Consider the following 16,644-nt stretch of genomic DNA (forward strand, 5'->3'; position numbering starts at 1 on the left):
GGAATTATAAGCTTCTGGTTTTAACTAATGTCCAGTGGTTAATGGTTTTAGGGATGGTATTTTTTTATTGTATTGTGAACTGTCCTGTGCTGAAGGGCGCACTAATTAAAAAAATTATTTGTTTTGGCTTTTCTTTCACAGTTCTGGCGGTGTAGGCCAGATCGGGGTGCTGATTGCCCTGGATACTCTGCTGCAGCAGCTGAAAGGAGAAAAGAGTGTGGATGTATATGGTGTTGTTCTGAGGCTGGTGAGGAGCTGCTGCCTCATGACTCCAACACTGGTAGGTAAAGGGCAAAAAGGGAAGCTTGATCAGCAATGGAGGCCTCTAGCCAAGCATACCTGCCAAGTTCCGGCCTGAGAAATAAGGGACTGGACCGGAAGTAGCAAACCAGAAGTAGCACTGCCGCCATTTTGGAACTGGGCGGAGCATGCTCAGAAGCGACTTTTGATGCTGCTCTGCCCTGTTCCAAAATGGCCGCCGCACCAGAAGTCGCGCTGCAGCCATTTTGGAACTGGGCAAAGCAGCATCAAAAGTCACTTCTGAGCATGCTCCGCCCAGTTCCAAAATGGCCGCGGCGCCAGAATAAACTGGGGAAAAACAAAAAAAAATCCGTTTTTTTCGGCTGGGGACAGCTGGAAAAACGGGGGTTTCCCGGGGAATACGGGAGACTTGGCAGCTATGTAGCCAAGAGGTGTGTCAAGGCCAAAGGACACTATGCTGTTCCATGCTCTGTCCTTCTGCAGGACCTGTTGTTGCTTTATTTTCTCCCTAAAGCTAGTCAAGGAGGACATGGGATCCCTGATGGACTTTCCCTTTACTGTACTGGGGTAAACTTTTTGCATGGTTATCCAATATCATGGTTCAAAGTGGGGAAGTAGGTAGTTCCAGTAATGACTCCGTCTGATCTTGTAGCAAGGCCTTTGGGTGGGTCTCTACAGCTCAGCTCCCTCTCCCCCTCTCCAACCACCACCTCTCCCCTATTCATGAAGGGCTGGGAAATATTGGGCAGTTTTCACACAGCAGATATTTTTGGACCTGCTTTCTTTCACCAAAGCCAGAGGGATGTCAACAAGGTTTTCAGTTCAGGCTTTTCCATATGATCAACCAAAGCATTTTCCATCCCTTGTGGGATACTTCCGCATACTCTGACTCTGTGAGATATTTATTTCATCTGCATGTAATAGAAACGGGGGGGGGTAGGGGATAGGGATCATTTTTTGCTGCTGTTCATCTTTTGAAAAAAATCAAAGAGGCTAGATACAGTCGTGATGCTGTGCAGGAAAGGGAGAGTGCATAATCTCCAAAGACTTTGGAGGATGGATTTAACTAAATAGTTGTACTAGAGGATGACTGTAATGAGTTTTGCTAGCCCAATGGGGCTCCCTCCTCCCCCCTCTGTGCATCCCCCCAAATTGGCTCAATGGAGTGGTCAGGAAAGTACCCAGAACAGCGCATGGAGGAAGGATTGCCCCATCAGTCAAGCAGAAATGCTTGCACTAACGGAGCAATTTCCTTAGTGCATCTTTGAATTCCATCCTTGGGGAAGAGGATCTCTAGGAGCTTCCTGAAATGTATACAAGAGTGACCAACACTAATAGCAATCAGTAGCCAAGAGTGGCCAGTGACTGGCGCAGGTACAATCCATGCTTGGAACACCAAATCAAATACAGTGGTACCTTGGGTTAAGAACTTAATTCGTTCTGGAGGTCCCTTCGTAACCTGAAACTGTTCTTAACCTGAGGTACCACTTTAGCTAATGGGGCCTCCCGCTGCCACCGCGCCGCCAGAGCACGATTTCTGTTCTCATCCTGAAGCAAAGTTCTTAACCTGTGGTACTATTTCTGGGTTAGCTGAGTCTGTAACCTGAAGCGTCTGTAACCCAAGGTACCACTATAGCAATAAGTATACTACCTTAGGGAAGAACTGCAGTTTTCCCATGACAAACCATTGCAATTTCAAGCGCTGGGAAAATGCAGTCTCAGCAGCAGTATCTTCTGCAGGGAATATGTCCAGCCTCTAGGGCAGATGTCCAGCCTCTGTGCAGTAAATGAGGGACAAATGCACATTTACTGCATAAAAAGGTTTGTGTATGTCAGGTACATATGCCCAAGACTGCAGTATTAGGCTGCTTCCACATCAGCTGATCTTTGTCGCAGTTTTGCCACTAGAGGGCATTGTGCTCAAGCCCTTCTGAGTGAAATCCTGTGTATTGCAGGACTTCTCACAGACCGAAAGCTGCAGCACAGGTGTACCATACAACTTAAATTGCATACACACATACACACCAAGTTAGAGCTCTCTGACATTGCCAGAGGAGAAGAATGTGGCCCTCCCTAGTGTCCAAACTGCTTAGCTGCAGAGATGCTCACACATGCAGCCTGCATGCTTCCTGTAGCCATAGAGCAGCTACAAGGGGTTCCACAGTGTGGTTTTGTGCCCCTGCTGCTGCATTAGCAGTTTGATCTAGCTGAACATGCTTGCCTAGTTCACTGTAGATTCCTGGACCTAATTCCTGGCCTGTTGTGATGGCAATCCTTGGCTGCGTTTTCCCTCTTGACCTTGGAGTATTATTACAGATTCTTTGATTGCCCATGGGAGATGATGAGAACAGAGCTCCTAATCTCTCTATCCCCTCTCATCTGCTTCTCTCTCTCTCTCTCTCTCTCTCTCTCTCTCTCTCTCTCTTTCTAGGATAAGTACATTTATCTGTACGAATGCATTCGTGACATCATCACCCAGAAGCAAGTTTAAGTTGCCACTCTTTGTTAGATGGGTGGAAAGCACCAAGCACAACAGTGTTGTAGGCATAGCCAGGATGGAAGTGATCCTATGTGGAGATGAGCAGCTGCATCTTAGCAAGAGCAGAGTGGTGAAATAAGAAGAGCCAAGAACAGCGAGCTGCTTACGCTGTTCCTGTCTCCTGATTACAAGGAACTTAAATCTGCTGTCAGAAAGGCACGGGTATCCATGTATCCCCTTGGTCAGGATGGATTTGGTGGGGAGGGGTTGGGGAGAAGCTTTCCTGAGATTACCTGGCCTGGTTTCAGCATTTTGGAATTCTGAAGAACCTCAAGGTTCTCATACACTGACAGAATTCATGGGGACCACAATAATGGAATCAAGAGGTCTTATCAAGTATGACAACCTTTTGGATAACTTATGCCAGAAAGAGATACAGCGGGAGATGATGTAGAAAAAGGTGATGGGCAGGGCAACCAATGGTCCAGCTTCTCTGCTACCACATGCCTGATACTTCCTGTTTTTGACCCTAGTGCCAGTGGGACTTGCAAAGCTGGGTCTGTGTAATCAATTTGTCAGACTGACACAGTCCCCGGTGCACCATATCTGGGTGATTCCCTTGCACAAGCAGACTTGGACAGTATCCTCATCCAGCTTGCATGACATCAAGAACAGGACAGCACTGGCTAAGTTGGAGTATCTTCTTCACAAAAGCACCTCCGAAATAAGCATGGATCATCTTGCACACAGGGAAGGAAAGTTTAAACCGTCGTCAGTTTATGAAACCTTATGATGCAGCAAGAGTGAGTAAAAAGAGGTTAAGCATGTTTACACAGAACGAAAGAATGGTAGTATCCAGTCTAATGAAACTAATAGAAAGCTAGTTCAAGGATATCCCAAGGACCTCTTTGCACAATGTAAAAATGACATATGGAATTCAATGCCGAGGGGAGTTGTCTATTTGTGTAAGTGCTTACATGGCTGCAATCCTATACCAGATACCAGGAGTAATTCCCACTGAACTCAGTGGCGCTTAACTTCTGAGTGGAGGGTTGCACTGTTAATGGATTAGACTAATTAATGCAGGATGAGTATATCCAGAGATGAAAGGATATAGCAGGGACAGCTAATGTAGTGGCCCTCTAAATTTTGTGGACTACAGCTCCCATGAGCTCCAGCCAGCATGGCCAGTGGTAAGAGATTACAGCAACTGTAGTCCAGCAACATTTGATTTGATTCAGCATGTTTTCATAACAGTCCACATGGTAAACCCATCAAGAACCATCTCTCAGAAAGCAGACTAGGCTTATCATCATGATCTCCCAACATCCTCTGATTCTGTTCTGTTCCACTCCCTGTCTTGGTTCTTGACACTGCTAGGCCCCTTCTTGAGAGCTGGGCTTGTTCTCTCCAAAACTCTGTGTTGCAATCCTTTCCCCGGTTATTGGGAATATCTGCCATTGCACTTAATGGTGTTTAACTTGTGAGTAAACATGCTTAGGATTAAATTGCAGGACATTATTTGGTAAATTTGATTCCCCTCTGCATTTTGGGTCTCATCATACCCAATTCTTTCTACTTTAAACTGGCTCACTCTCAACTCTGTTTTTAGAATGGACACTTTTTAAAAAGGGGGGAGGCTTGAGGAGTATGCTGAAAGAAATATGCTGTTGTAAATGGAAATGAGTTTCCCTAGTTTCTCTGAAAGAGAAAAAAAACAGGGGGAAGGGGGTTTGTAATAATAAATTATTCATTTTTAAAAAATGAAATTTAACACTTTTCTGGTTTTATTTATTTATCCAAGTATTTATAAACCACAAACACATAAAATTAATATCATGGTGACGTACCATCAGATCATTAAAACTTCATAATATTGAAAGAGCAAGTATGACCAACAACACAATCCAGTTCTCTAAAAATGTTTGACCAACAGATGAAGAAATATCAACATTGTAAGAGTCTCTCGGATTTCAGACAGTACTCCAAAGGAGAGGAGCCACTGTGCTGAGAGCCTTTGTTTGTGTAGACCCCTCTTAAGCCATGGTTGGTTATCTTGCTGTCAGGGAACCTCAGTCATCAAGAGGGATTGGTGTTCCGCTAGAGGGCAGTGCTGCCATCTACATTACACACACACACGGCGGGGATTCCAAAGGACAGGTACCGTAGGTAAAGAAGAGAGAGGGATTGCTGAGGGCTTTGGAACCAACAAATATATACAACTGAAAGATGTAGAATAGTTCCCTTGTTGGGAAACGTGGCTTGAATGGATCCAGGCAGAATCAGCACATGATGATTGAAGATGTTGCATGACAAAGATTGCTAATTGTTATTCTGTACAGCACAGATTTCTATACAGCACAGGCTCCCTGAACCTGGGGCCCTCCAGGTGGTGTTAAACTCCTATCACCCTGGACCATTGGCCATGTTGGCTAGAGAGGATCAGAGTTGCAGTCTAACAACATCTGCAGGCCATCAGGTTTGAGAAGGCTGCTATGGCGCTATCTATGGAGGCTTTACACAGAGCAGTGTTCTGAGGGACATTCAATCCAAAAACGAACGCAAGGAAACAATGGACAGAAATGGAGGTAGGACTATAAACAGGGAGAGAATATTCCAGTTACACAACATACTTTGCATTAGTTACAGCAATCCAGCAATGTGCAGCGGGCAACAGGTTGGTGAAGGCTGTGTTATGTTATAGTGGGGGTGGGGGGGGGAGAGGGCTCTAGCCACAAGGCTTCCTGGCAAAATGAGTTTTGAGGAGGAATTTGAAGGAAGTAATGGAGGGGGTTGCACAGAGGCATGCTGGGAAGCAGTTCCAGGTTTAAGGGAGAAAGGGCAGTTTCCTTTCAGGGAACAAAAGCTACTGTATTTGGTGAGTTGAGGGTGATGCAGCTGGACCCATGTTTATCATACATAGCAGTGCCCACTGAGCAAATCTCAGGACACTATACAGTACTGTAGTTTGTTTCTGTCAACCAATCTTGAACAACCGAACCACAATAACCATCCTTAAAGTAAAGGAAACAGCCTGACCTCTGATCAACTTTCTAAGTGATTCATTTATATACTGTACTGGTTTTTCAGTACAGTATATGCTTAAAGCAACAAAAATAAATGAAAACATGACAAAAACATAGCAGAACAAGTTTAACAAAACAGCCAGTCAATTAAAAACCCATTTCTTTATGTTGTTTTATTTTGTTTATCCACTTGTTTGTTCTGGAACATAAATAAGAATTTTTAAATACAGCTAACCTTATTTCTGTTTGGTTTTAGACAGGCAGTACTTCTCCAAGAGCCAACATTTTAAATAAGTTTTAAGAGTATGGTAACTACTAGACTAAACAAGGGGAAATATTTCAGCTACAGCCACTTCAAATGTAAAAGCTCAGCACTGTCTTCAAAATCATTTGTGGGGAAATAAGTTTGATTGTTCACAAGAGAGTGTGGCTACTCTTGCAGGCTGGAGTTCAGACAGAGAACAAATGAATCCAGCTCTAGAGGACCAAATGAGGAAAGCTGGATTATTTTCAAACAATGGCAAGAAAAACTAATGGTTCATATGGCACTGTGTGAAGAAGAATTCAAAACACTTGGCACAGACAGCAATACTAACATCACTTTTGTTGTTGTTGTTGTTGGCATCCGACTGTTGGGAGACAATGGAGGAGTGCGCCTTTGGGGGTGAAGTCAAACTATTGGAAGGTTATGGTGCCTGCTGTGGCTGTAGCATTGCTCACATCACTTCCTAACTCATAGCATTGCTACTCTCTCCAATATCTCCCAAACTCACAATGTAGTCCCAGATTTTGAGTGGAATATTCCAATTAAGTTGAATATGCAGGTCTACACACATTGGATCTTGCACATGTATATCCTATTAAAGCATTATACCCATGCATGGATTTCTGGTGGTCTTGGAGATGGAAGAGGGAATAATAATAATAATAATAATAATAATAATAATAATAATAATATTTATACCCCGCCCATCTGGCTGGGTGTTCCCAGCCACTCTGGGCAGCTTACAGCATATCTAGAAACATAATAAAAACAACGAGTGGGGAGGAAATATGTGATCTCTCTCTCACACACCCTTGACCATGTGTAGGGATGAGATTTGAATCTTTCAATCCAGCCCAATGTGCATCTCCTGCCTCTGCAACTACCAGGGAGTAGGCTTGTTTGCCCTAATGACACTATGCAGGTGTAGCTATTACTCCCAGTTCCTTCTCTGCAGTCATTCCTGCATTTCCTCCTTCTAGCTCAAACATTTACCAAGGTCAATATAACCTGTGCCACTTTATTGTTTTAAATGGTGGGAATTATTTGCTCACACACAACTGAACAGCAAATAGGGCAATTGATTGTTTGGGATGATGACGTACTTACTGGGATGCATAGCAATCTGTATGTGAGAAAATGCACAACTCCCATTGGAATTAAATGAATGAAAGCAGAGAGGGTGAACAAAGGTATGCTGCGCATAAATTACTATTACAGAGGACAATGGTGCTCTAATTCGTTCATAATTACAAGCGGTGAAGCAAGGAAAGTGTCAGGCACACTCTGACAAAAAGGGACAACCTGCTCCCCTCCCACTTTTTTTTGTTAGCATGGAGGGATGATGCAAGACAGTGTAGCATGACAACATAGCATGAGAGTAGCTGAGCACAAAGCTGCTCTGTTCTGCCAGCTCGAACAATGGCAGCATGGGAACACGTTGCCTTGGAATAGGTAGGTCAACCAAGATGACCGATAGGGCATTTGCAGCAACAGCAAAACTAACCCACAATCCAGCTTAGCCAGGCCATGACTAGCCAGACTTCCACAAAGTGAACCAAAGTTTTATGTATGAATTATGACCTTGTCCAAATCTCTAAGGTGGGTGGTGTAGGAAACCCTTGGCCTTCGACTCCCATCAGCCACAGCCAATATGGCCAATGACTAAAGATGATGGGAGTGGTCGTTCAGCAACATATAAAGGACCAACGGTTCCCCACACCTGCCCTGGAGCAGGGATAGGGTACCTGTGGCCAACAAGATGTTGTTGGGCTTCAGCTCCCATCAGTCCCAGCCAGTGCTATTTTTCTAGAAAGAGAGAGGTGCCTGAACTCACCATGAACACCTCCCTCATTCTCTTAGTTCCAGCACCTCTCAGGTGGGTGCCATTGCCATCCTGAGTCCCAGCCACATGGCCAGTGGTTAGGGTTGCTGGGGAGTTATACAGTGAAACCTTTGTTCCTGAACAGCTTAGCTGACAAACAAATCGGTTCCCGAACGCCGCAAACCCGGAAGTAAGTGTTCTGGTTTGCGAACGTTTATTGGAAGCTGAACATCCATTTCGGCTGTCAGCTTTGTTTCCAGGGCCAATCAGCCAATCAGAAGCTGTGCCTTGGTTTTCAAACATTTTGGAAGTCGAACAGACTTCCAGAACGGATGGAGTTCGAGAACCAAGGTACCACTGTAGTCCTGCATTCATTCTACTCATCAGAGACAAGAAATATGTCGCCAGTCTTACTCAGGCCTTGGTTGCTCCTGCACCCGACCACTTACTTTATGCACCTGGAGCTGTTTGTTGTACCACCAGCATCATTATGTGGCACACCTGGGCTTTGCTTGTGTCATACTTTAAGCTGGTTGCTTGGCACAAAACGTGACGACCATACGAGTTGATGGTCCTCCCTATTAACATGGATTTGAACATGATATCCCCTCCTTTCTCAATCCTGTGTTTTTAGGATCCACCCATTTAAAGCAGAGAGGGAGAAGCCTGACCCAATCCCCAATGGTTGTGATGAAAGCAGAAAATAGATATTCTGTGGCTAATGCTCAAGCCTCATCTCATTCTTACTCCTAGCCGAAAGCAGGTGAGGCTGGGTCATCCCTTTCCTTGGGAAGCCACCTTGCAATTTATCCCAGGGTGGGAGGAAACTCAACTCTGAGGGCACAGGCCAGATGCTATGGAAGCTACACATCTGTCAAGAACGCAAGTCATACTTCCTCTCCCCCCCCTCCCTCCACAGGCACCTCTTAGCTTCTGGGGATGCTTTACAGACAAAGCAGGTGGGCGGAAGGCTCACTGCTCAAAGTGAGTCTTAGATTTCTGGCTTTGTTGGGTTTTGTTCCTGGAGAATGGCCTTAAGAAAAGGAGGCCCTGAAATGGAGATCAAAGCTAGGGAGATTGCTCTAAGCAAGGAACAAAGGCCCCAGATAGTGTCTGGCTCCCGAGAGCATCACAATTAAAGAGAAGGAAAGAAAAGAAGCAATTGGAGTCTACAATGGGAAATGCATAAGCAACCTGAGCTGGGGGGTGTCGCCAGGAAATGGGAGGCAGAGTTACAGCCCACAGGAGCAGGCCAGAGCTCAACCACTCTCTTTCTCTCTCCCCTCACCTGAGTCCTGCCTTTGCATGGCAATCGTGGTGGCAGGTAGCATCGTTACTGGCCCTCTTCTCATGCTCTACCAGCAGCCCAACATGCAGACATGCAGGACTTCCCCACCTCCCACCCCAGCCACAGAGATAAAGTTTTTGGGAAAGCTTCGCTTGCTTAACTGATGTGCATTGAATAGTTGTTAAAAGGACAGGGTCAGTAATAAAACTGGGAACTTTCATTTGTAAATGTGGTGAATGAATTGCCTTGCTCTGGGTTGCCAAGACCGGCCCTACCATTAGACAGAGAGAGATGGCCATTGGTCAGGTGTGTGTAGCAGACAGAGTTGCTTGAGCCACACAAGCTGCCCTGTACCTCCTGAACTAGCCTGCTGCCCCTTCTGTGCAGTTGAAGATACTGTCTCATTGCCAAAGTTGAAGGAAGATTTGAGTGCCAATTTGTATGCACCATCTCGTCCTTTGCCTCTGGCAGCAGAATGTCTTTGGCTAACCCTGTGGGCTGTCTCACAAATTTTGGCTATTGGGTTCAAGGAAACAGCACTGTTAGATTTGAGTGCAAATATTTTAGCAGCCACTGTCTGTCCTAATGCACCAAGGATTCCCTGCCCGAGCTGCTTCAGGTCGTGTCGGATGTGCTCCTGGAGACACCTAGCTTGGTTGTCTTAGGGGATTTTAACATCCATGCCGACACGACCTTACAAGGAGCCGCTCGGGACTTCGTGGAAAGCATGGCCACCATGGGGCTGTCCCTGAATAAGTCTGGCCCAACTCATAGCCGCGGACATGCCTTGGACTTGGTGTTTACCTCTATGGATGTTGGTGATCTGACATTAAGTAAAAGCGAAACAAAAGAAGTGCCATGGTCAGATCACTTTCTGGTGCAACTGGACTTCTCCGCAACCCTTTCCCTCTGCAGGGAGGTGGGACCGATTCGGATGGTCCGCCCCCGCTACTTAATGGATCCAATTGGCTTCCAAAGAGTGGTAGGGGATGTTTTATCCCATGTCGATGGCCTTTCAGCTGATTCCCTGGTGGCCCGCTGGAATGCGGAGTTAACCAGCGCTATTGACTGTCTGGCTCCGAAGCGCCCTCTCAGATTGCATGGAGCCCGGACAGCCCCGTGGTTTTCCCCGGCGCTGAGGGCAATGAAACAGTCGTTGAGACGGCTAGAGCGCCGGTGGCGGAAAACTCATTTTGAATCAGACCGGACACGGGCTAGAGCTCAACTTTGAGCCTACCAAGTGGCAATGGCGACGGCGAAGAGGAAATTCTTCACCGTCTCCATCGCATCTGCAGAAAACAGCAGCAGGAGACTCTTCCAGGTGGTTCGCAATTTAGCGGAACCACCTGCTCCATCCGGGCCCAGTACAGGCCACATGATCTCCTGCAATGATTTTGCAAAGTTTTTTGCAGATAAAGTCGCTCAGATTCGGGAAGAGGTAGACTCCACCGTGGGAGCAGGGCCGGGGCGGGGGAGTGCTAGAGTCCTGTCTAGTCAAGTTTTGTGGGATCAATTTCAATCTGTTACCTCCGAGGATGTGGACAGGCTGCTTAGACGAATGAAACCAACCACCTGTCTCCTTGATCCTTGCCCATCCTGGCTTATAAAAGCTAGCCAGGAAGGGCTGGGCGATGGGCTTCGCGGGTTGGTAAATGCTTCTCTCCATGAGGGAGCCTTCCCAGACCCGCTGAAAGAGGCGGTTATTAAACCGCTTCTTAAAAAACCATCTTTAGATCCGGCCAATATGGCCAACTATCGCCCAGTCTCAAATCTTCCATTCTTGGGCAAGGTGATTGAGCGAGTGGTTGCGGAACAACTCCAGGCACGCCTGGAAGAAGCGGACCATTTGGATCCCTTCCAGTCAGGATTCAGGCCTCATCATGGGACTGAAACTGCCTTGGTCGCACTGGTCGATGATCTCCGGCGGGCTAGGGACAAAGGTAAGAGCTGTTTCCTTGTTCTGCTGGATCTCTCAGCGGCTTTTGACACCATCGACCATAACATCCTTCTGGACCGTCTAGAGGGCTTGGGAGCTGGGGGCACTGTCATGCAGTGGTTCCGCTCCTTCCTCCTGGGCCGTGTTCAGAAAGTGGTGGTGGGGGATGAGTGTTCAGACCCCTGGGCGCTCACTTGTGGGGTGCCTCAGGGTTCTGTCCTCTCCCCCATGCTTTTTAACATCTATATGCAGCCACTGGGAGAGATCATCAGGGGGTTTGGGCTGGGTGTCCATCAGTATGCTGATGATACCCAGCTCTACCTCTCTTTTAAATCAGAACCAGTGAAGGCGGTGAAGGTCCTGTGTGAGTGCTTGGAGGCGGTTGGAGGATGGATGGCGGCTAACAGATTGAGATTGAATCCTGACAAGACAGAAGTACTGTTTGTGGGGGACAGGAGGCGGGCGGGTGTGGAGGACTCCCTGGTCCTGAATGGGGTAACTGTGCCCCTGAAAGACCAGGTGCGCAGCCTGGGAGTCATTTTAGACTCACAGCTGTCCATGGAGGCACAGGTCAACTCCGTGTCCAGGGCAGCTGTTTATCAGCTCCATCTGGTACGCAGGCTGAGTCCCTACCTGCCCACTGACTGTCTCTCCAGAGTGGTGCATGCTCTAGTTATCTCTCGCTTGGACTACTGCAATGCGCTCTACGTGGGGCTACCTTTGAAGGTGACCCGGAAACTACAACTAATCCAGAATGCGGCAGCTAGACTGGTGACTGGGAGCGGCCGCCGAGATCACATAACACCGGTCCTAAAAGACCTACATTGGCTCCCAGTACGTTTCCGAGCACAATTCAAAGTGTTGGTGTTGACCTTTAAAGCCCTAAACGGCCTCGGTCCGGTATACCTGAAGGAGCGTCTCCACCCCCATCGTTCTGCCCGGACACTGAGGTCCAGTTCCGAGGGCCTTCTGGCGGTTCCCTCATTACGAGAAGCCAAGTTACAGGGAACCAGGCAGAGGGCCTTCTCGGTAGTGGCACCCACCCTGTGGAATGCCCTCCCACTAGAGGTCAAAGAGAACAATTACCAGACCTTTAGAAGGCATCTCAAGGCAGCCCTGTTTAGGGAAGCTTTTAATGTTTGATGGATTTCTGTATTTTAGAATTTCTGTTTTTTTGGAAGCCGCCCAGAGTGGCTGGGGGAACCCGGCCAGATGGGCGGGGTATAAATAATAAATTATTATTATTATTATTATTATTATTATTATTATTATTATTATTATCATTTCTAAGCGAAAGCAGACTGAAGCACAAAGAAATCATTGCTAATATTCCCAATAGTTGCCAGGGAGCAGGCAAAGGTCTATTTGCTCCTATATATTCTCTCTCACGTCCACACACACATGAACCTATTCTTATACTTCACTAATGTGTATGCACCCCTGGTGACACACTTAGCCTTGCACTTACACAGCTGCCATTTATCTAAACATGCTCATGCACACACACACTCATGCATGCACTCATAAATATGAAGCTCCACCCTCGATCTGCTAAAGATGAAAGCAGGTCACAGATTTTTTGGACACGTTGAGAACATACTCTGCAGTGTAGTGATGTCCACAGGCTACTAGGTAAGGAGGTAGGAGACGGATGTTCCTTCAAGCCAGAGTTATTCAGAAACCTCCCAGTACAGTCTCTGTGAAGCTACTCTCTCTCAGCCTACGCCGACAGGGGATGCTTTTCCTGGCATGGATATTCAGTGTTGGAAAATCAGCCTTAAAAGCATGTAGAGAAGAAGATAGGGCTTGACCAAGCACAGGTTGGTGTCATATATATATTTTTAAAGGCAAGTCTGCTGGGAAGGCAAGGGTCATTTTGACTGCAAGCCGGGAGATCCCCCGAGTTAAAACCCCAAATTTCCCCCATTGCAAACCAGAACAATTCCAACAAGTTTTGGACTTAGTTGTGTCTCACCAGAGTTAACAACTACATGGAGAAAAATGGCTGTCGTACCTTTAAAAACAGCTTGATCCGCAGAAATCAGCAGATGAAACTTTTCGCAGCATGCAAATGGGTGCATACTGAGCTGTTGTTAAAGGTTAATTAAATGCACAGCTATAGTAGCCAGATGAAAGTTAACTAATAGTCTCACTGTCTTTTTGCTTTATTTCCGTGTCTCCTGCAAGGAAACACTGACTCACAGGACCTATAGTCATCTTTCGGCACTCAATTGTGACGCTTGGTGCATGCATGCACACTTGCACATGCTATTTAGTTAGCAACATAGATGAAACAAGAGAAGACTCTCCATGAGAAACTTGCCTAAGTGCAAGAGTGTGCCTGTCTCCTCTTCTAGGTCCAGTAAGAAATAGGATTTATTGCATTATTTCCTGATTTGTTCATGCTGCACCTGCTAAGCAGTTGGAAGATCCAGTGCTTTTCTTCTGGGGGGGATGCATACCCCTAAATATGCTGTGAATCTAAGTTTGGCCTCATTGAGGGGCAGTATTTCAATATGAGTAGGAAAATGAGAGTACCCCTAGGGGGAAAAAAGCACTGGGAAGATCTATCTTCTGATGCACATGCACACACAAATACACCTTTCTTTCTGGAATCATTTCACCTGCAAACCATTGATAACTGTTGTTGATGGGGAAAGCATAAGCAACAGACTGGTCATCCTTCTAGCAACAAAATTAGTCTGATCAAGGAGGATGAGTTTAAATTCAGAGATTAACGCAATCAAGTGGAAGAAGAAGAAGAAGAAGAAGAAGAAGAAGAAGAAGAAGAAGAAGAAGAAGAAGAAGGAGAAGGAGAAGAAAGAAGAAGAAAGAAGAAAGAAGAAAGAAGAAAGAAGAAGAAGAATGGAATGTGTGTGGTTTTAGGCCACCATTGGCCTATGACCTTCTAAACCATATTGGGCCATTTAAGGGCTGGCTGTGTGTTTGCACTGCCTTGAGCTTGTGTTTACATCTTGGAACGCATCCAGGAGTCATTGACTGGGGCTGCCTGTGGCATTTCAAACCCTGGATGGCCCTGCTGGGAGCAGCCGGCCAGGGCCTCTGCCCACCCCTCTTTGGTCCAGCAAATGGCTCCCCTGTGGCCTTCTCCAAGCCACATAGAGGGCTAGTCCATAAACAAAGCCCCAGGCATCTGGCTCCCTTTCCTCTCCATCCATGCCACTTATCTACAGCTGTGCCGTAGAACCTGATGGCAAGATACCCTAAAATAGCAAAGGAAAGCGAGAGCTTCTAAGCTGAGTGCATTTGGGACACAGCGAACACAGAGCCTCCAGCCAAGCCGCAAGAATGTGAGCCTCAACATTCACAACAAGTGCCCGCTGAAGAAAGCAGGAGCAGAAAAATACACCACCCCACGCCCACCCCACCACCGGAGTGGGTGGGGGGGAAGCATTCAATCTACCTACACGCCAAACAAGAGCACGGTATGTGCTCTGGAGATGCTTCCAAAATGCCCAGGGCTAAGGGTAATGGAATGAAGCAGGTGAGGACAGTAACAGGTCCCAAGAAGATCACAGCCAGCAGCAAGAATCCCGTGCCATGTTTCACACCTGTGGGCTGTGCAGAATTTCACACCTCTGATACCTCAAGCCCTGCACACGGATGAAGATCAGGGCACATCCCAGGCCAGGCACAGCTGTTCTGAGGTGAGTCCTGAAGCTTGACTAGAGAGGCCTTGAGGCTCACAATGGGCCCCCAGACCTGAGGTTCTCCAGCCCTGCCTAAAAAAAGATCAGATTCACCACCTGGGGGTGCTGTTAGGTCCAGTCTCATCTTTGAAGGCCTAGCTGGCCTTTGTGGCACAAAAGCACCTTTCGCCAGCTCAATGTCATATGCCAGCTGCTGCCCTCTACTGGACAGAAAGAGAGCTGGGCCAAAGCCAAACACACACTCAGGTAACTTTATAATGCATCCTAAGTGGGACTACTGTACCTGGAAACTGCAGTTGGTTCAAAACACAGGGGTTAAATTGTGAAGCTGGTGCAGGTGTGTCTATTGCCAGTGGTTTCCTGCTCCGTTTTCTCAACACAATTCAAAGTGCTCATTTAAAAAAAAAAACACTAGTAAAACCCTAAATGCTTAGAACTGGCTACCTTCAGGGCTACTTTATTCTACGTGAACCTGACAGAAGCTTTAAGATGATTTCAAAAGCCCTTCTTCAAGTCCCTTCACCATCAGAAATGGAGTAGGCAGTGACCAGAGACACAGCCCACAGGAGCCAACTCCTAGGGGCCGGGGGGCCTCGGCCCCCACAAAGTAGATTGGCATTCTCATTCAAATGGTGTGTCTGGGCTTCCGGTTCAGCGCCAGCGCCGATCGGCGGGGTCTCGTCTCGTCTCCGAGACGGCCCGTCCTTGCTAGGAGTGGGGAGGGCAGCGAGAGCGACGCTGCGCCCCTTAGAACCCCGGGAAGGGCGTCCCGGGGGCAAATTTTGCTCGGCAGAGCCCCAATCCGGACTCCCCAACTCTCCGGCTAGCTCTAATAAGAGCTCCGGAGCGAGGAGGGTAGAAGTCGCGGGGGCCATTTTGAGCGGCAACGTTATCCTAGCGGGGAGAAGCTTCAAGCCGAAGGCGGAGAGTGCTGGATTCTTCTGAAAATAAAACGATTGGAAATAAGACTGTAAGTAATTTCACGATTTGGATTATAAAACAATTTGGATCTGGGAGAGAGGGGAGAAAAGAGGAAGCCAACCCCCCCCCCACGGCAACAAAAGAGACAGTAAATAGAAACCCGAAGCCGTAAATAGAAGATTTCAATTTAAAAGGATCCCTCAAAGGCATCAAAGAGAATCTCCCCTAAATGCAGGGTAAAAGGGGAGAGAGACTGTGGTTGTGAGTGCCCTGCAGTAAGAGGTAAAGACTAAGAAAAACCTTTCTTTTCCTCGGGAGCCGGCAGCCCAGACAACCCAGTGAGTTGATCAGGATTTATAAGTCAAATTTTTATTTCAATTTGTATTTCTGGACTTTGTGGAAATTCTTTTTTGGTTTAAATGCTTGTGAAATGTGAGTTCGAACTTTATTTTTAATAAGACTTGAAGAATGCAGCCAGCTTGTTAAAATGGAGTCGAGAAAATAAACTGTGATCATATTCCACCCCATGTGACAAGTTTTGACCTTGGCAGGATTGAACTATGTCAACAAAAAGGTATTCGCCTGAGTTCCAGCGGTCTGTTTTGACCTTAATGTGGGAAGCAAGAATAGAACTATGTCAAGAGGAGACACAACGGCAAGAGTTACAGCAACAATTCCAGATGGTGATGGCAGAATATGATTTCTTAGAAGATGAAGTTTTTGAAACTGAAGAAGACGAATGTGAGAATGACAATGATGGTGACTGTGATTTGGAAGGAAAAGATGAAGATGAGGACTGTGATGATTTAACACAAAATGAAGCCCACCACGAAAAAAATGATGACTTTACTCTACAAAAAGTTGGATGGAGTGCCTTTCCTTTGAGGGGGGCACGATTGGTATTACTGGAATTTCAGAATGCCCACAGGGAAGAGGGAAAAAATATGCAGAGAAGAGAAGAAACTCAGGGGTCTT

At 46.7% G+C, this 16,644-nt stretch overlaps 1 protein-coding gene across 4 annotated transcripts in view; it reads left to right on the forward strand.

The window, feature by feature from the left end:
• Nucleotides 1–4,514, forward strand: part of LOC118088361 (receptor-type tyrosine-protein phosphatase V) — a 57,938-nt gene extending 53,424 nt beyond the window's left edge. For all 4 annotated transcript variants that reach the window (XM_060277196.2, XM_088673402.1, XM_060277197.2 and 1 more), the window contains exons 36-37: nucleotides 142–280; nucleotides 2,693–4,514. In XM_060277196.2, the coding sequence (XP_060133179.2) occupies nucleotides 142–280; nucleotides 2,693–2,752 (199 nt within the window). In that variant the 3' untranslated portion in view covers nucleotides 2,753–4,514. The remainder of the gene's footprint in view (nucleotides 1–141; nucleotides 281–2,692) is intronic.
• The last annotated feature ends 12,130 nt before the right edge of the window (nucleotides 4,515–16,644 follow it).

The sequence above is a fragment of the Zootoca vivipara genome, chromosome 7 (assembly GCF_965207765.1).
Source record: "Zootoca vivipara chromosome 7, rZooViv2.hap1.1, whole genome shotgun sequence".
NCBI classification, from domain to species: Eukaryota; Metazoa; Chordata; class Lepidosauria; order Squamata; family Lacertidae; genus Zootoca; species Zootoca vivipara.